Here is a 20,695-nt window from a genome sequence, read left to right as displayed (position 1 = left end):
GCCGATACTTGTCAGTACCATCCCTAAGCGGGATGTATTCGGCAGACAGATGCGCATGTGCCATAATGTCAATGTGCAGTGTCTGTGTAAAACGAGGTTTGTTTGTATGAATGTCCGAGGTATGGTATAGTATACCATACCCCCTTCTCGTTAGCTATGTTTAAATCCCATGTAATGGGGGGCTAGGCTATTGCCATTGAGCACGTGATACAAATTATATAAGATTCAAACACAATTCGAACTCATGAAATCGAATTGAGTGGTTTTATGTATTGTTAGACAGAAAATAATCGGATCAGCCTATTCTCGACTGATACATCACTACGCTAATAAACGTTACAACACTAGCTTCCGTACTTTGACAGAGCTAATTCGTACCGCGCATTGAAGCTATTAAAATATTGTAAAATGTTATCTATATTGATATATAATCAGTATAATTGTACTTCTTCTTCTTCTATCGTGTGGATTGTGAGGTGGATTACCAACCCCATCAACCCTGGTGTCAGGGTTATTACTGAGCCGCCATAGGCTGACATGACTCATGTAACGACTACGTACTTACATCAGTAAACAACGATCTCCGTGGTCCAGTGGTTGAGCGTTGGGCTCAGAATCCGGAGGTCTCGGGTTCGATTCCCGGTGGGAACATATCACAAAAAATTACTTTGTGGTCCCTAGTTTGATTAGGACATTACAGGCTGATCACCTAATTGACCGAAAGTAAGATGATTCGTGCATCGGAAGGCATGTTAAGCCGTTGCTCCCGGTCACTGCTTACTGATGTAAGTAAGTAGTCCTTACATGAACCATGTCAGGGGCCTTTAGCGGCTCAATAGTAACCCTGACACCAGGGTTGATGAGGTTGGTACTCCTCACAACCCACACGATAGAAGAAATAATATGTAATATAAGCGACACAACATGTTCCGATTTTTTTTTTCTAAAAAAAAATTAGGTTAATCTTTTACACATGTGGTTTAATACTTTATGATTGCGATTATTTACGTTTTAAATTTAATTTCAAATATCAAATTCATTTCTTTCGCGTGATTTAAAATTAACTATAAGTGCAAGACATATGTTTCAAATTCAAATTTTGCTGTTTCAATTTCACTTTTTGCAGATTTTGGTCACTTTTACCAGTTTCAATTCCGGGAACGATCGAAATTGTTTCATTATTGTGGTGGGGACCCACAGGTTGTGGCTCGGCACCTGCAGCACACATGCTGTCTACACATGTGTGTGTTTCCGCCAATTTGGTCTGATTCCATAGAACGAAACGATACGGGAAATAGATACTTACTTATCCAAAAGATAACCCATGGCATCATTTACTATTAATAGTAATACAGTACTAATAGTAATTTGATTCGATGGATACTCTTTTGATTTCCTAAGATTTGTTATCTTATTATTCTTTACCCTAATTGCCTTAATCCTTATATACTTTATCATTATGTTTTTCGTCCTAGCGTGAAATCTGTGTTCCTAATTTGGTTTTTATCCTAATGTAATAATTATGATATATATATGGAAACATAGGATTGTATGCTGGCTATATTTTTGTGTCTTTCTCCAGGAGAGAGGCATCATAGACTGAAATACAAGTATTTATATACTTAGTCGGCTATGGTACCTACTCAATTATATTCATGTCAATTATGCTTAACTTAAGGAAAACTATGTACCGATATTTTTGTCAATAAATATTATTATTATATTATTATTATTATGATAGTGCGATGCTAGAACGGAATGAAATTGATTGTATTCTTGTCTTGCATTTGACCAGCCGCTGTTATGGTAAGCTTGCTTCGCTCGCTCAGCTCGTGTGTTGTTATCATCATCACACCAAATATCTATTTGCCTGAAACGAATTCCTTAGGTCTTGTGTTCGATTCCCGACAGGGCACGTCCGACAAAAAAATCCTTTGTGATACTCTTCCGAGTTTGGTTTCGCTATTTACCTCGGTTTTTGTATGGTATATTAATGTACAAATGTCGTGTCGTCCAAAATACGTTGTACAATGGACACACGTCAGTATTTCGGTGACAAACCTTCCGAAATATACACGCGACCCCACGGGCTGTCTTCATACTCAATTAATAACTATTCATTATTATAATTCTCCGAATTGGTCGCTTAGCATAACATTACGATGACCACTAAATTATCATTACTATTGGAAAAAAAATATTCTCCACCGTATTCTTCGCTTCACCTTAAGATTCGTCTGCAAATGTAACTTTGCACGGCTACAATAATGATTATCGAATTAGCAAAGTTACGTTTGCTGTTAAGACTATCTATTATCGTAATAAATATTGAGAAACTTAAAAAAACGGATTGCAAATACAACTTTGGTTTTTGCTAAATATCGATACAGATTAAGTGTGTATTTAGACGTAGTTGAACAAGTATGTGTCATCGGAAAATGGAATGTTTTTTTTCCTACCTAAGGCCGCCTATTGTACTCTGTCTATTTCTCTTTTGTTTTGTATTTCCTTTTTGTGCAATAAAGTATTTGTTATGTTAAAAGTTTGTTTTGTAAAAAAGAGTTTATAAAATTAGTGATTATCTAGATATATAAATGCATAGAATTAGCTGTCTGGGAACTGATATTAGGCAGCCAAATGATAAAAAGATAAATTGTATAACAGTATTTTATGCTTTTAAAAAAAAGAACCTTCTTTTCCCCGGCTATGCAGGTTGTGAGAATCTGCAGCAGTTTTAGGCGGATGAGACGTGCGTTATTCAAAAATGACGTTTGAATCGTGTAAGTATGTTACCTACTGAATAATGATATATTTGCATTTGACCTAATAAAGTTCTCATCATAAATCTCGAGACACTTTTATTTTTTGTCGTGACCTAAGTTTTGTAGATTTACTGCAAATGGCATTGACTACTTACGCTTAGAGTCCGGCCAATTAGTGCATGTTAATGCCATTTGCGACAAATCTACAATAAATCACCTTCAAAAAAGGAAATTGCGCTTTCAGTCGTAAGACTAAATGTCCTTTTAAAATCCAAACCCCATTGTTTAACTATTGTGTCTGGAAATCTCGGCCTTAGGAGGTATATGTTAAATGATTATCAGAATTATATTCGATACGAGCATTACGTACGATAAGTCATCAAATTTTTTTCGAGGCTTGAGCCACTCTTGGTGGTTATGCCAGCCTCATAGTTAAGAGAATTAATGATGATTAAATCAACACTTTACAAGAGAACACCATTACAGCACTACATTATGCTGTTCAGGGATTGTTATTCCTAAGAGACTCAGCACAGTATTTATACACAAGCCTTGCCGCTACGGATACTGGATCTACCAAGAGGCACACAATCTTTCCTCCATGTAGATTTTGCTTACATGTCCTCCTGGTTACATGTCGTTTCTGTAATAGACCAAAAACACCTACAAAAACATGAACTTTATAATTATGACAACTAATAAGCTAAGCTAATCATCATCAACCGTACGACGCCCACTGCTGGGCATAGGCCTCCCCCAAGGATCTCCACGACGATCGGTCCTGCGGTGCCCGCATCCAGCGGCTTCCCGCGACCTTCACCAGATCGTCGGTCCACCTTGTAGCGGGCCTACCCACTGAGCGTCGTCCGATACGCGGCCGCCACTCCAGAACCCTTCCGCCCCAGCGGCCATCGGTAAGCCATCGGTATCGGATAAGCTAATCATAATGTACTTATTTTCACTTGTTACCATGTTAAAATACCATATTTTAAGCAAATAAATGACTATGATTATGTTTATGAATCCCTCTGGTTGATTGAGGGGAGGCCTGTGCCCAGCAGTGGGACGTATATATAGGCTATGTAAGTATGTTTATGAATGGTTCATAATTTCACAACTGTTTACAAATAATTCGCTTGGCTCAGTGACTGAACTTTTGTTTTTTGAGGTACATACGTATACAAAGTCACGCCTATATCCCCCCGCGGTATGGAGAGACTATGGAATTATACTGCTTCGATGCTAACAAAAAAGGTGTAATGCCAACGACTAGATGAATGCCTTCAATCATCGTATCTTCAACGTTCTAGTCATAATTAATTATCCCCTACATAGAAATGACAGTTGACACATGTGACATAACCCACTGTGAAAAAAAAAAGTAAAATTAAAAACTTAACACAATGTGTAGCACAAGGTGGAATATTATGAAAATTTGTGAGTGAATTCTGTCTGTTTGTTTATATTTACTTCAAATATATGTATCTAGTCTAATCTAATCTAGTCTACAAGATCCCGCTGCTGGGCAAAGGCCTCTCCTTCCTCTTTCCATTTTTCGTGGTCCTGCATACTCCGGCCAGTCCCTCCGGCAAGCGTCCAAGTCGTCACGCCATCCCTTTCGAGCTCTACCATGATGCCTGTACCCGTCATGAGGTACCCAATGCGTGACGATCCGTGCCTACCGCTCAGGGTGCATGCGACAAACATGTCCGACTCAATCCCATTTGAGTCTGGCGGCTTTTCGTCTCACATGAGCGATTCCCGTTTTTGAACGCAGTGTTGTGTTTCGGACTCGATCAATTCGTTTGACACCTAACACACCACGCTCAATCGTTCTTTGGCAGACCTTGAGCCTGGACTTTTGACGTGACTTATTAAAAGATTAAACGAACAAATCTGTAAGTGAAGTTCTATCTCAATTATACGAAGCTCCTTGTTCGAGACGACATTTAACCGTCTCGAACAAGGAGCGAGTATAATTGTAGATTAACAACTTAGCCAAAGCATAAATATACAGTTGCGTGTCGTGTTGTATCTGAATTCGACTTTGTTTGAATTCAAATTTGGATCACAGATAATTAATATCACGCGTGGTTTGTGCCCGGTTGATGACAATAGAATAGACTCGTCCCCTATTACATGGGACTTGAACATAGCTCGCGAGGGGTGGATGTATACACCTCTTATACTATTATCTCTGCCTACCCCTTTGTAGGAAACAGAAGTCAAGTTAAAGTCGCGTTTGACAGTGGTTACCAACAGTTTCAATTTTAAGTATTTTTTTTTTCAAATTGTGATTCAGACTCAAATAGAAATAAGAAAAGGAATGAATGATCCTTAGATGGCTCGATCATGTAAAGAGAATGAATGAAAGTAGACTTACAAAAAAGATTCATGATGCGGCTGTAAGTGGTAGTGTTGGAAGAGGAAGATCTAGGCGTACATACCGCGATCAAATCCATGGTGCATTAAAGAAAGGCCAGGCCAAGTGTATTCGAAACTGACGAGCATGCATGAAGACTTTGATGAGAGTGGAGAAGGAGAAAGTGGTGTGTCAAGATCGTAATAAGTGGAATTCCGTGGTCTCTGCCTACCCCAACGGGAAATATGCGTGATTTTATGTACGTATAAAAATAAGCCACAGGGACTGTAACCTGGAACCTGACAGAGGGCAGCAGTAACTGTCAGTACTATGCAGAGGCGGAGGACAGGAGTCCTAGTATGGCTTTGTAATAGACTACTCTGGGCGCCATCCCACTTGCGTCAGACAGAGTACTGCGGGGCGGAAGGCAAGAGGGAAACCACTGCCCTATTTTTCCCTAAAAAAGTAGCATGGAAAATGCTACACCGACAAGAGCGTGGCTCTTAAATTGATGATGATGATAAAAATAAGCAGTCCAAGCAAAGTCGGAGGCGGCAACTAGCAAGTTTTTTACAAATCACATAATAATGTCGATGACCTGTGCTTTTTCTGATACGAGCTTTTTTGTCTATGGTTTTTTTTTTCACCTAAAAATACGTCAGAAACACGTGTTATGGCTTGACACGGCTAATTTATCACAAAGATACCATATTAAAGTAATTCATTGTTGTACGTTTACAAATAATTATTATATTTTAACCTGGCAATACATAAAACATAAACGGCTTGATAATTTGGAGTTCTCGAGTTAGTGATTTTTTTTTTGCGTCTTTGATACGTAGCCTTTGGGCCTGCTTGGGTTAATAAACTTAAACGTACTTAAAAAAATTAAGTATCAGTCGTTCAAATTTAAATCTATTGTAATAGGTTTATGTAATTTAATTATGCTAATTTTAATTACTTATTTGTTACTAATTAAGCTGTAAGCTCCCCAAACAAAATAAAATAAAATAAAATAAAATAAGCCCCTTGTGCAAATGTATGCCTAATTTATTAGTATAGTTCCTACCTACTTAACAAAGACAAAAAAATGCGTAAAAAAATTATGTTCCATTTGTCTGGCTCTACACATTATTATGTATCTTTATGAGTTTTTGTGATTTCAACATACGATTTTTAACCAGCCAGCAGTAACTACTCCACACTATTTCCTTTCTACTAAAGCCTTGAAAGAAAACTTGAACATCCGTATATAGAATCTGTATGTATCCTACAAAATCCAGCACGTATCAGTAGTCAATACAATCCGCATTCACGGAATATCGACTATAAGCGCATACGCAACACAGTTCCAAGAATGCCTTTCACCGCCATCTTAATTATCGATTTAAATTCCATAAAAACAGTCGAACGCGATTAAATTTTTACACGACGATTGTCTGACAGTGTATTCCAAATTGGATTTTTTATTTATTTTTAAATAAGTACGTTATAAAAAAGACAAAATAATTTACAGGTACTCTTTATGCAAAGAAATATCTATCTTTACATAAAAAAGTAGCTGTAAATTATATTGTTTTTTTTTAAAAAAAAAAAGGTTTTCTACCTTTTATCGTTCATATTATATTAAATAGTGCAGTTTCTGTTCTTTCTGTGACGTACCAAATAGATTTTTCCATAATACTACAATTAAACCGGCAAAAATTTAAACATGGACTTAAATACCTACTTATTCTATGTCAACAGACTTAAGAAGCTACATAAAGGGTATTTACTCACAAAAGGCTGTTTCAAAACAACTTATTTAACTTACCAGTCCCTATTGTAGAATAGTGACTTGCCCAAACATACATTATGCCCTGTTACATTGTAAGTATTTGTAAGTAAAAATTCACTTGAAAAGGGGAACAAAAGTAAGCAATAATTGCTACCATTCAAGTTGAAGGTTCGTTGCGTTTTGTATGTGCATAATTTACCTAAACATACGTACATAAACACTGGAGTAAACAGAATAAAGTTGCTGCGTTTTATAATCGTCTTTGATTCTCCATTACCTTATTTCTTTCTTTCTTTAATTTCTCTTTTACTTTTAGTCCTGTTAATCTTGGGACTACGCGGCAACCCTGAATCGTGTATCGCTCTTGTTTTCTCATTTGGAAGCATTGTGGTGGACTATACTCCCTAATTCGGTCGCTTAGGGGCTGTATACCCACCAAGCACGTAGATTGCTAGTGTAAATACATAAACATAAACAGCCTATATGCGTCCCACTGCTGGGCACAGGCCTCCCCCAATCAACCGGAGAATACTCCACCACGCTGCTCCACTGCGGGTTGGTGGAGAGAGTGTAAATATCATCTTTTTTTTTACGTGACTAATAAGTCACGGTTGATGGCGTTGGTAATCCACCTCACAACCCACACGATAGAAGATTTGCCGCATATGTCATTAACTACTTGGCCGGACAAAGGGGGTGCGCTGAGGGCTCTCACCCGGTTATTTAAGACAACAGACCTGGAGGGGAACAGGAGGCTATTTGAGCGTGATCCTCGATTCAGGGCATGTTCTGAAAAGCTTTATATTTGAAAGAATTAATAGACCCTAAGCGGGACGATAGCGATAAGCGCCGAGTGAGAACACCAAACTAAATATATATGTCAAAGACCTATATCCCGCTATCAATACACCGACCCAATTCATAATAATGGAAACACAATAAGAATTCGCCAACGGATATCCTGTTTAAATAATTCTCTCACACTAATTAGCTGTCGTCGAGATATCACTCGGCTAAACGGTTGATTAAGGCAGGAAATTCCTCATTAAAGGAGTTACTGAATGAATTCATGTTCTTTGCAGGCTTGCTGCTTAGTCCTTGAAGTCACTACGGCAAATCCTAGTGGCCTTCTTTTTTTTATTTTTGATAGGGTTTCATTCAGACATTGCAAAGTAGACTTACTGCTTATTAAACTACTCACAAGTTGTCTCCTAAAAAAATCTCTGCCTATCCAATTCTAATTCAATAGCTATATTCTAATTTAATATCTTTATTCAGTAGGTAACATTGCCAAATATTTAGCTGGTGCAAGACCCTTCAGCCCTTAAAATACGAAATGTTTTGTTTATCTATTTTAATCTTTTAAAAATGTCGCTTACGGCCACCCGGTATGAATTTTATGTGGCCATCTATCCCGATGAAGTTAGTTTACGGCCAGGGTGAACCAGTCTTGGTTGTTTTTTTTTGACGTGACTTATTGTAGATTTGCCGCAGATAGCATTGACTACTTGGCCGGTTAAAGCCCCGAATCACCGAAGCCGCGAGCAGCTATGTAACAGCGTGCAATCGCACCCAGCGGTTGGTCCCCGATACCGACCCCGCCGGCGTGGTCGACGATTTCCCTCATTCAGCGCTTATCGCTATCGACCCACTAGGGTCGATAAATTCTTTCAAATATTTTTCCTCTCAGACGACGCCCTGAGCCGAGGTTCGCGCCCAACTGGGCACCCTCAGGCCTGTTGTCTTAAACGTTGTACCGGGTGAGAGCCTTCAGCGCTCCCCATTTGTCCGGCCAAGTAGTTAATGCCATCTGCGGCAAATCTACAATAAGTCACAAAAAGAAAAAAAAAAGCACCCAGCGGTTCAGCAGCGGCGAGTCGTACCAGTCCACCAATGCGCTCATGATGATAATGCGCTCATAACAAGCCCGAGATATTATTTTTTTATTCTGTAGCTATATATTGAAACTATAGCTATTGCTATAGTTATTCTGTAGCTATTGTTGAAATGGTGTCAAATGAAAAAGTGCTGGAAAGAGTTGAAGAAAAGAGAACCATATTGAAAACTATAGAGAACAGGAGAGGAAATATGATTGGCCACCTGATACGACATGATTCATTTATAACAAACATTATAGAAGGAAAAATTGAAGGGAAGAGAGGAAGGGGTAGACCTAGGATACCATTTATGAAACAAATAAAAGAGAAGGTGCAGGTCGTGTCGTATCGGGAGGTGAAGGTTTTGGCGGGAAGAAGAATGGCGATTAATCCACCGACAAGAGCGCAGCTCTTAAATAAAGAGAGAGAGAGAGCTATATATTATCTGACAGCCCAACCTTTAAGAGCAATGTCCGCAATTCCGCAGCCAATTGCCAATCATACATGAGTCATTATAAAAACGTCTTCAGGCTAGTTCATTACTTATCTATGTACTAATAATCTATACATTAAAAGTAAAAAAAAAACTTTGGAACATTCAAGTGATGGACTACAAAAACTAGTCAAGAGCGTGCCGGTCAAGCGTGTGATGGGGGTCTGTAGTATAAAATAATAAATTAATTGTTTGTACCAAAAATAAATAACATACGATATAATAGATGATGAACAGACAGGTACTTTTGAACTTGCTCTTAAAAAAGAAAAACAACTACTTAATATACAGAAAAATAATCAAAAGAAGGCGTATATGCAGTCGGTTTTCTGCGGGAGACTACGGTCTCTACTTACCCCGGTGGGAAAGTGGTATGATAATTAAAACACATAATATCGGGTTCTTACCGCGTTTAAATCAGGGCTTGTAAACGTATAAATCAGGTAGGTAGATCCATAATTTAAAAAAAGAGTAAACTTAGTTTGTTTAGGCTAATTATGGAATAACTTTTAAAATTTTGATACAACACATAGCATCACGCCTGTGTCCCTGCAGGGGTAGGCAAAGGTCTTCTTCTCTCGTGTGGGTTGAGAGGTGGATTACCAACCTTATCAACCCTGGTGTCAGGGTTACTATTGAGCCGCCAAAGGCAAAGGTGTATAGTATATACATCCACTATGCTTCAAGTATGCCAGGTATGCTTCAACAAAAAATCAGCAGCCTCTGTGGTCTAGTGATTAGAGCGTTAGGCTCACGATCTGGAGATCCGGGTTTCATTCCCGATGGAGACATTGTCAAAATCAGTTTGTGCGACTGACTGTGATTGTCTGCAAAAGTAAGACGATTCCGTACTTCGGAGGGCACGTTAAGCCGTTGGTCCCGGCTATTAGCCGCAAAATGATTTCCACCAACCCGGAGTCGAACAGCGTGGTGGAGTATGCTCCATACGCCCTCCGGTTGATTAAGGGGTGGCCTGTACCCAGAAATGGGACGTCTATAGGCTGTTTAAAAAAATAATGTTATACAGAATTTGAATTATATATTCAATGGTTTGACTGCAGACCTCTAAAAATTGAGTTCAAGAGCCCGTGAAGTTGCGGAAAATGTTAATTTTCGTAGTTTTTTGCTCGTCTGGTAGTGTTTATTTGTATTTGCTTTAGATCATACAAGTGTTGGACGGATTTATTTGTGATTGAACTGTTATGTAGCGGGTTATTCCCACAGTTTTTTTGGCATTAACAACTTTGCCGGACAAATAGGGTGCGCTGAGGGCTCTCACCCGGTACATGTTGTCGCGAGCTGATTACCCGCCTCTAGAGTAACCGGGTCCAATCGTCAGGGTATACGTCCTTCGAGTGCCAATATTTAATACTGTAATCAGATGTCGCAACAACCTGCCTAGGGAGATATTCCCACAGTATATACTTCTTAATAGTAAGTAGAAGGTACAAGAATGGAGCCTCCTCGAGTGACATAATACATCTATCCCTTACTTCTGACGCACCCTGGGCAATTTGCAAAAACATCTCACTTAGAATGGCAAATCCTTTCCACAATGTCAAACTCCAAAGACAAGAGTCAGTGGTACCATCCATCGCAAGATGAACTAAGTAACCCAGCTTCACCGAGCTGTTTTTTTTTTGCTGTGGTAGTTAGAAGGACACTTGAGCCTCACTGTGAGAATATCCTGAGGAAACCCACATTCCCAGAAATGCCTTACGGAGGTATGTGACCTAACCTGTACTGTATTGGGGTAGTTTTCCCTTCTCAGGTTGAAAGGTTAAACAGATAGTCCGACTTCTTCTTACTTGAATCTGCTTCTGTCAAATCTTCAGGTTAGGTAAGCGAACCTCGTGAAAACGGCATCACGCATGGGATTATGATTATTGTGTGGAAATTAGCAATCCGACCTAATATCGTCCCCTTACAATGAAAACCACATGAACCGTTTTCGAAAAATCAGATTTCTGATGTAATTTCTTTCAACAAAAGCTCGAATTATTTCAATTAATTTCATTCCGGGTAAAAATTGAGACCACATTGTTTAAAGTTTACGCGGTTAAAGTGGGTAGACAGATATGTCTGCCCGTAGAAAATTATGGATCTACCTACTCCACTCCAATCTCATCAGTCATCCCGTGATCATGGCACTTGCAAATTGTCGAAATATCGGGAGTCTCATATCCCTGCTTTAAACGCGGTAAGAACCCGTTATTATGTGTTTTAATTGAGACCACAATTTTTTACCTTAATTGTAACTAATTTAAAGACCTGGCGACGCCTGGTTGACCGGGAATTAAAAACTCTCAGCATATCATTGGAGCAGGCTACAGAGGGTGCAAAAGGTCGCGAGGAGTTAAAATCTGTTATACGAGCCCTACATCCCTATATAAAAGATAAAGGATATAAAAGAAAAAATGAATTAGAAGAAGAGAGAGAAGAAAGTAATTTGGTCTATTGCGAGGTTTGATTAACAAAAATCGCATCCGAATGTGATGTCTAAAAGGTGCTTATGTGGTTTTCACTAAGGCAACGACATAGACTTAGAAATACCCAAAGATCCATTAAAACCTAAACACACACATACCAGACACATTCTTACAACATAGCGACGTAATAATAAATCAATAACCGACAAAGTAAGAGCTTGTGATAAAAACTAAGCGCTTAATAGATGACTGTCCAGTTTCTAGTAAAAAAAACATAACATAACTAACAGGTGTTAGGTCGACGACCTCAGTTACATCATGGGAGAAAAAACCGCGATTCTAAGGTGGGATTTTGGTCAATAGCATCTATGCTTTGAATGGTCGGGGTTATTGTTTTGGTCGGATGAAACGGTGTGGCCTTGAATTTGTTAAGTGTTTCTAGTTACTAGAAAATAGAGTGGTTATAAACCCAGACTCTTATTACGCTCGTCGGTTTAGAGTACTCTTGACCTGACCTTAGTATTATTGTGTGTTCTGTGCCTCTGCATAAACATCCTCGATTAGTTGAAGTACTGTAGCAGACTGCAAACTCTGCACATACTGGCCTCTCCTTTTTACCGTCAATCATTTTAAATTTCGAAATTCTCATTCCATTCCACAATTCCTTTTATTCTGCTCTGACTCATTACATCCTCGACATTGATAAGAGTAACATCTATATTGCTTAACTCTGGCCGTGTCCACTATCATTAACCGTGATCTACGTGTCCATTGCATCTTATTTTCTTCGTATTGTATTCTATATACACCGAGCTCGAGGAGCTCGGTGGCGCAGCGGTAAACGCGCTCGGTCTGCGATTGTTGAAGTTAAGCAACTTTCGCAAAGGCCGGTCATAGGATGGGTGACCACAAAAAAAAAGTTTTCATCTCGAGCTCCTCCGTGTTTCGGAAGGCATGTTAAGCTCCCGGCTGTATTAGCAGTCGTCAAGAACCACCAATCCGCATTGGGCCCGCGTGGTGGTTTAAGGCCCGATCTCCTTATCCATCCTTAGGGAAGGCCCGTGCCCCAGCAGTGAGGACGTTAATGGGCTGGTGATGATGTATTCTATATATTATCTTTGAACTGTAACTTTAAGTTCCTATTTGTGAAGTGCCAATTGATAAACTATTTACTATTCGACTCCTGTCTTATTACAACTACTACCTATTCCTGTCGTACAACTCCACCTCCACCCGTCGTGCTGCAGTACATTCACGGTGGTTCAACATTTCTGGAGACCCTGTACAAACGCTATTTTATGACGATTCATGTAGGTATTTGTAAATACATCATAATAATACTGTACACAAAGAGTAGATATTAATGTCGAAATTTTCGACAGCAGTACCAGCTCAGCAAATGCCATGAGCTTAAACTATGACGGACAATAGAAACAAACACATAAAGGCTCCCATAGTTTATCCGTTGTAACTAGTAACGCTTGTGTCGCCTGTCAAGTTAGTTCAAATAAGGTAACAACCGTTGATACGTCGGGAGGGGCCGATAACTTAGCGTGTTAGGCCTGACGATCAATCATTGTGTTGAGTGTGGCTCCACAATCCGCGATGAGCGGTCGAAATTGCTTTTTATTTTAACCTCGTAAGAACTGGATTTCCATACACAATAGTTAAACAATGGGATTTGGATTTTAAAAAGCACCTGGTTCTTAGGAGGATAAAGTAAACTAGCGATAGGTGGTACACCAGATTGCTTCTCAAACAGGGAGCGCCGCTTCCGACCCCGACCCCGGTACAGACTTGTACCAATGAGTTATTAAAGTTTTCAATCACCTACAGATCACCTATCACGTTCTATTAGACAGCTCGGTGAGGTGTGGGTACTTAGTTCACCTTGTACCTCTGGCTACAGCAATTGGGATATAGTTGTGAGCTTATGTTATGTAGTTAATGTTAAACTTGCGCTTAACCACAGTCTCACCTGGTTTAAGTTGGTGTCCTATTTCTGTAGATTCCAATATTGTAGGATTGAGGTAAAAACTGAGATTAGATGTTTTTACCGAAATTAATAGCAGCGCCTGTTGCGAGGTTTTCTTAACAAACAAGAAGCGATTTTTCTGAAATAGCGCTTATGAGGTTTTCACTAGAAGATAACGGCCTTCGTGGTCCAGTGGTTGAGCGCTAGGCTCACGATCCGGAGGTCCCGGATTCGAATCCCGGTGGGGAAATATCACAAAAATTACTTTGTGATCCCTAGTTTGGTTAGGACGTTACACGCTGATCACCTGATTGTCCGAAAGTAAGATGATCCGTGCTTCGGAAGGCACGTTAAGCCGTTGGTCCCGGTTACTACTTACTGATGTAAGTAAGTAGTCGTTACATGAGTCATGTCAGGGGCCTTTGGCGGCTCAATAGTAACCCTGACACCAGGGTTGATGAGGTTGGTATTCCACCTCACAACCCACACGGTAAGAAGACTAGAAGATGACTTGAAATGCATTGGTACGATGAACTGAGTGGTGGCAGGATTATTTTAAAAAGGACATTTCGATTCTGTAACTAGCCCTGTCTCTTTCTTGTACACAACGAAAGCGAGGGATGGTACTATTTTTAGCCAGACCAAAATAAAATCAAGTTAGTGGCTGCCAGAATTACCACCATTGACTTTCTCAGATAGTTATGGATGAACATTTAGATAATCCATCATATTGGATGGAGTTACTCCCCAAATCTTTTAACATGATCGTGATTATAAGCTGCTGAACTTAAATCCAAATATTTTTTAGACATTTTATTTCAAACAAATGAACAATAAATTATATAATCAAAACATATCGACTAATTCCGCCCCTTTCATGGCCGCGCCCTAAAATTATAGCCGTGAGGCATATGTGTAAGTGCCTTAATAAAGCGCACTCAATGTGAAATTGCCTTTATTTCAGGCGAATTTTATGAATGAAAAAGATACCAGGCAATTAGCGTTTTTTACTTCAGACATGTAATATTAATTTTATTTAAATTATTTTTTTATACGTTTAAAGATGGCGGGCGCAAGTGATATACTTTATTGGTCTAAATTTTTAAGGTAATGTCCATAATTGGAGGGTTCGTGAACAGATTTATTACATCCGTGTGTTTGAGTGTGATAATTAGTTATTTTATTCGCAAATTAGCAATACTTTTGTCTAGTATTTTTATATTTATAACTTAAAACATAAAGCTTACAACTTTATTCGCATTTGGATTTGCCCGTGGTACATTCGTCGCGTGATGAACTAAGTAGTAAGTACATGCTTCACCGAGCTTTCTGTTAGACCAACGTGATAGGTGATGAGCCGTATTGTCGTAATCGTCGAGCCAACTGTGTTACTGAAAATAACACATAAATGAATAACACATTGATGCAAGTCCGGTAAGCCATGGTAGCCCAGTTGGTAGAACGCTTGCCTCTCACTTTGAGGTCGCAGGTTCGAGTCCGGCACAGGCCTAAACCAATGGTTGTCGAATTCGTGTTTGGATCATAAATGATTATTTATTTTTTCTTATTTATTATCACGTGCTCAGCGGTGAAGGAAAACATCGTAAGGAAACCCACATTCCCGAGAAATGCTTTTTCGGAGGTATGTGACCTAACCTGTATTGGGTTGGTTCTTCCTTCGCGAGTTGGAAGGTCAGACAGGCTGTCGCTTCTGTAAAAAACCGGACCAGTCAAATCTTCAGGTTAGGTAAGCGGACCCTGTGATAAACGGGATAATGCTAGGGGGATGATGATTACCGAACCGGCGCTCCCCACATAGAAAGAAAGCCTGTCACTATATTCCCAATACGATTTGTGGCTTCCTCAGGGTTTCGAGGATACAGGCGTTATTTTACGATTTGAACCCACCCCGATAGGTATTACGGGCGTGAATCGTGTCTGCCTGTTACAAGTTTCTAAGCACCTTGGACCCTGCCGTCTTCAAGATCAGACTGCCAGGCTTATAAGTTCTGTTTTATGAGTTTTTAAGTGGCCATTATAACGAGAATGTACTTAATGTCTTTATGTTGTAACTCTAACTGGAAGATCGCGGTGCCTCGTTTTGATTTGTTTGTTTAGTTGGTTGAATAGCTGTTTAGTTTTTAACACTGTTTCCCTATCAAGTTATAATTGTGCAGGTACTGCTACTCGACTCTTTTTCGAAAGGCTATAAACAAGAGACGAAAAAGCCCTTAATAAAAAAAATCCTTTTGATGCCTTGTGTATCTGCCTGCCCTGTTAAAGATACTGTTTTTTTTTTTTAACATTGCATGTATCTAGGACTTCCAGTTGCAAGAGTGACGGCAAGTTACCTTATTGCTCTCACTTGTGTACAAAAACAAAAATAAAACACGTGAAACCACAAAACTACTTGATTACTTGATGCTCTGCCTACCTCATAAGGGATTGCGAGCTTGAGGGATTGCGAGTATGTATTTGAAGCATAATTTACACCAGTGGCGCCAGGCTAAATATAATTTGTACACGATAAAAATAATCACCAGATATCGCATGATAATGCCCTGAAATTACAGTGTAATTTGTGGAAACCCGAACATTATTGCCGAAGGCGTGTCAGGATTATGAATATTAAAATAATAAGGTAAATTTGATGAATAGAGTTGCATGATTCAGTTTACAACTGGGTCCGCTTACCTAACAAGAAGATTTGACAGTTCCGGTTTTTTACAGAAGCGACTGCCTGTCTGACCTTCCAGCCCGCGAAGGGAAAACCAGTCCAATACATATTATGTCACATACCTCCGCAAATACATTTCTCGGGAATGCGGGTTTCCTCACGCTGTTTTCCTTCACCGCTGAGCACGTGATAATCATTTATGATCTAAACACGAATTCGAAACAAGTTCGACAAACATTGGTTTACGCCTGTGCTGGATTCGAACCCACGACCTCAAATATACCGTTTTTTGTACAGTGCTTCTATTTCTTTAAAGTTCTTCAGCAACAGTCGCATTTCTGAATTCAAACGAATTCCAATTTCCATGCACATCAATGATGGACTTTCCAGTGATGGTGCTGTACAAATGTGTCTTCGTTTAACCTTCTAATTTCTTGGATAACAGTCATATCCATCTTTTATCTTTGTTTTAGGTTATAAATGACGACCGTTGTTATTACACCCAGGCACAACACATCTTCCACCCCTTATTATTCAGAACAAAATAAAGAGAAGAAATATAGATAGCAACATAATTCGATACCATAATCTGTATCTGATATTAATATTTTGAATTTTCTTTATACATAACATAACTTTATTAAATAAACAGGTCACAATTTTATATTATTATTTTTTTATTTTATATAAGTATATATTTTATTTTATTATTTTATATTTTATTTTATTTTTTATATTTTGAATTATTTTGTCATTTTTATATATGAAAAAACATGTCAATGTAGCAATTGAATAAGAATTAGATTTAGTGAAAAAAATGTTCCATTTATATTTGGACTATGTCAAAGGTTTCTATAACACTTTAGATGTTCGTACGAGCGAAAGAATCTTTTCCACCTACGTTATTTTCACATATTTATTTTATAATAACAAAGTCACAGTCAAGTAACTAAACAAAGCAGTATACTTACGTATCTAAACGCACTTGACTCGTCGAGTACAAAGTGCTACGGAGGATGCTGTGACACTTAGGCTTCCTACCCACTAGCAAGCGAAGTTACTTAAAACAAATTCGTCATAAAGGGTTTACCTGTTAAACGATCCCTTAAATGTTAATAGCATGTTGATTAAACATGTCGGTATAATATTCACTATTTACTGGTAATTAATTCGGGCACTATACTCCGTTAGGGACACTAACAACTAATTAATGCAATATTTTGGTACATTTAACGGATATATCTCTTTCACACTACATTGTATATTATATTTCTGTCCTGCTCGATATTAAGCGAGGCTCATTTGACGGAGTATCGTCTCTGTGTCTACTATGTCCTCAAGAAATTGTATGCTTTAAAATCAAATCAAATATTTTTCATACAAAAAAAGGGAAAGCAATACAATAGGCGGCTCTGTAAAATAAAGTTCATTTAAGTTGTAGGGGTTGCGTCAGCCTATCTGTCAAGTGGGCGCACAGCCTTATATCACTTCCTTACCGCTGTTGATACGTCGAATTGTGTAACTCAACTCCGTAATGATAATATCTTAGAAAAAGAAGCCTCGTTGATATTACATTCTAGTTGGACATCGTGGGAATATTCCTATGAATAGTTACTATATTAGCGCGTGGTGCTTCGTAACGCGGTCCGGTTATACTACGACTCCGGGAGTACAGTCATGAGCAATATAATGTACCCACTTTAGGACTCTGTCGCACTAACATAGTTGACATTTAGTGAGAATTACAGTTCAATTTGTCAAAAAAGTTAATGTGACATGGTACCAAAGTGTATAGAGTGTATACATATTAATGCTCGTGACCGTACTTGTATTAATGTATTTTAAAAACTAAAATAATATTTTTTAGGGATAATTAATTAGAGCAGTGGTTTCCCTCTTGCCTTCCGCCACAGTACTCTCTCTGATGGAGACCTCCAGTGAAACTTGTCAATATTTTTCACTAGGGTAGGTATTTAATAAGAAAATTTAAATCGAAAATATTTTCAAAGAAAGCAGTTTATTTCCACTCTATATTTTATTTAATTACCTTGTCCATAGGTCAATAGAAGTATGGCTGAAGACGGGTCGTCGTCACAGCGAGATCCTGGATGAACAGAAGACGACCGAGGGTCAACTTCGGAGACCTGGTGCCACCATCATCTTCTGGCTCAAATGTGAACAGGTAAATAACTGATTTCCATAAATATATCCTCTTAAGACCGAGATTTCCAGACACAATAGTTAAACAATGGGGTTTGGATTTATAAAGAACATTCGGTCTTAGGAGGTTATAAAGTGATGTGGCAAGAAATACCGCGTGGCCTTTGTCCGGCCAAGTAGTTAAAGCCATCTGCGGCAAATCTACAATAAGCCACGTCAAAAAAAGGCTTGCTTAGTGTTGCTCATCGGCACGTACAGTCATAAGTAATACCTATAATGTAGGTACCCACTTTAGGATTCTGTCGCACTAACATGTTTGACATTTAGTGAGTCTTACAGTTCAACTTGTCAAAAACGTTAATGTGACATGGTACCAAAGTGTATACATATTAATGCTCGTGACCGTACACCACGAAAGCATTGAAGTTTGTGCTGTGACGTGACTCCAGCTGCACCTTCAAGAGGACAACTTCTATAAGGCAACGACATCCACTTAAATTTGCACATTATTATTATTATATTAACGTATTGCGCATGCTCACGGGTAAATGTCCGGCCGGTCAAAGTCCCATCCCTACGAATACTCACACAGCATTCTATAAACAGGACACAGGCTTGGTATTTTTAAACGCCATGTGCAGGGTTAAAAAGGTAAAAACTAAGACCATTCGTCCACGACAGATGCTCCGCGCCACACCTGCCAATCTCGGCGCACGCGCAGGTGAACCTTGTTTATGTTTTTTATGCTCAGTGTTGCCAACTTAGTTGGGTTTTCCTTAAAACTGATAGTTTAGAGTTTAGGTCTTTCTCATTTCCACACAGATCTTTAATGGCCTGTGTTTTTGAAAGCCAAAACTTTCTCAACAAACATTTAAAATAATCAACCGAATTGAGAACCTTCTCCTTTTTAAAGTCGGTCGAAAAGTCCTTTTGACATAATGACATACTTAAGGGCATATTCAATAATATAGTGTAGGTATCAGATTCTGTTAGAAAAATGTATAGAATTAATATTTCGTCTAATGTACGTAGTTCTTATAACATTATTACGTATTATGGTACGAAATAGTTGGCAACACTGTTTACACCCCTAGATCCAATATGGCCGACTTTTACATTAAATATATTAAAGACTCTATCTTAATTAGTTTTGGCTTTAATAGCTACAAGTGGTGTAAGGCTAAATAAAAGTCGGGTTGGTTAGTTTGAATAAATAGTTTGTAAGTGTTTTTATTAGATCGTGGATATTGTATTTTTTAATTATGTAATAAAATTGCAAATTTTATGGTTCTATTATTAAGTTTAGAAAAAAACAAATAAGTAGTAAAAGAAACCATAATTGAGAAGGTTCGTATAGTTTTAATTAAATAAAATGGCCGTATGCAAAAATTAAAAGCTATTTGTATTTTTTTAATTATCCGCGGAGGAGTAGCAGCGATGTTTAGTTTCTTTCTCTTTGCCAGTTACGTCTAAGTCTAAATTTTCTAAGTCTAATTTTAGTTTAAATTTGATATTAAATAGCTATACATAAACGCTTGAGTTGAGGAGCTCGGTGGCGCAGCGGTAAACGCGCTCGGTCTGTGATTGTTGAAGTTAAGCAATTTTCGCAAAGGCCGGTCATAGGATGGGTGACCACAGAAAAAAAAAAGTTTCATCTCGAGCTCCTCCGTGCTTCGGAAGGCACGTTAAGACGTTGGTCCCGGCTGAATTAGCAGTCGTTAATAACCATCAATCCGCACTGGGCCCGCGTGATGGTTTAAGGCCCAATCTCCCTATCCATCCATAGGGAAGGCCCGTGCCCCAGCAGTGGGGACTTTAATGGGCTGATGATGATGATGATGATGACATAAATGCTGGATGCGGGCAACAGAGGATCGGTCATTGTGGTGAGCCTTGGGGGAGGCCTATGACCAGCAGTGGACGGTTTCCGGCTGATGATGACACAAACACATACATACATATATTTCCCACCGGGGTAAGCAGAGACTTTGGAATTCCATTTGCTTCCATCCTAAAATGCTTCTCTTGCTTCCTCCACATTCATCAATCGTTTCATACACGCACGCCGGTTCAGAGTAGATCGTACTGAACCTTTTCTAAGGACATCTCCAATTTGGTCAATGTACGTCCTTCTAGGTCTTCCTCTGCCAGCCCTACCACCAACCTTTGCTTTATATATTGCT

At 38.8% G+C, this 20,695-nt stretch overlaps 1 protein-coding gene across 1 annotated transcript in view; it reads left to right on the top strand.

Annotated features, from left to right (window-relative positions):
- The window catches only part of LOC126372756 (tRNA dimethylallyltransferase), a 323,848-nt gene that overhangs the window by 260,803 nt on the left and 42,350 nt on the right, over positions 1-20,695 (top strand). Inside the window, exon 4 of the mRNA XM_050018632.1 lies at positions 18,411-18,534. Within this exon, the coding sequence (XP_049874589.1) occupies positions 18,411-18,534 (124 nt within the window). The remainder of the gene's footprint in view (positions 1-18,410; positions 18,535-20,695) is intronic.

This window comes from Pectinophora gossypiella, chromosome 14 (assembly GCF_024362695.1).
Source record: "Pectinophora gossypiella chromosome 14, ilPecGoss1.1, whole genome shotgun sequence".
Lineage (NCBI taxonomy): Eukaryota > Metazoa > Arthropoda > Insecta > Lepidoptera > Gelechiidae > Pectinophora > Pectinophora gossypiella.
This window is presented reverse-complemented; position numbering and strand designations above follow the sequence as displayed.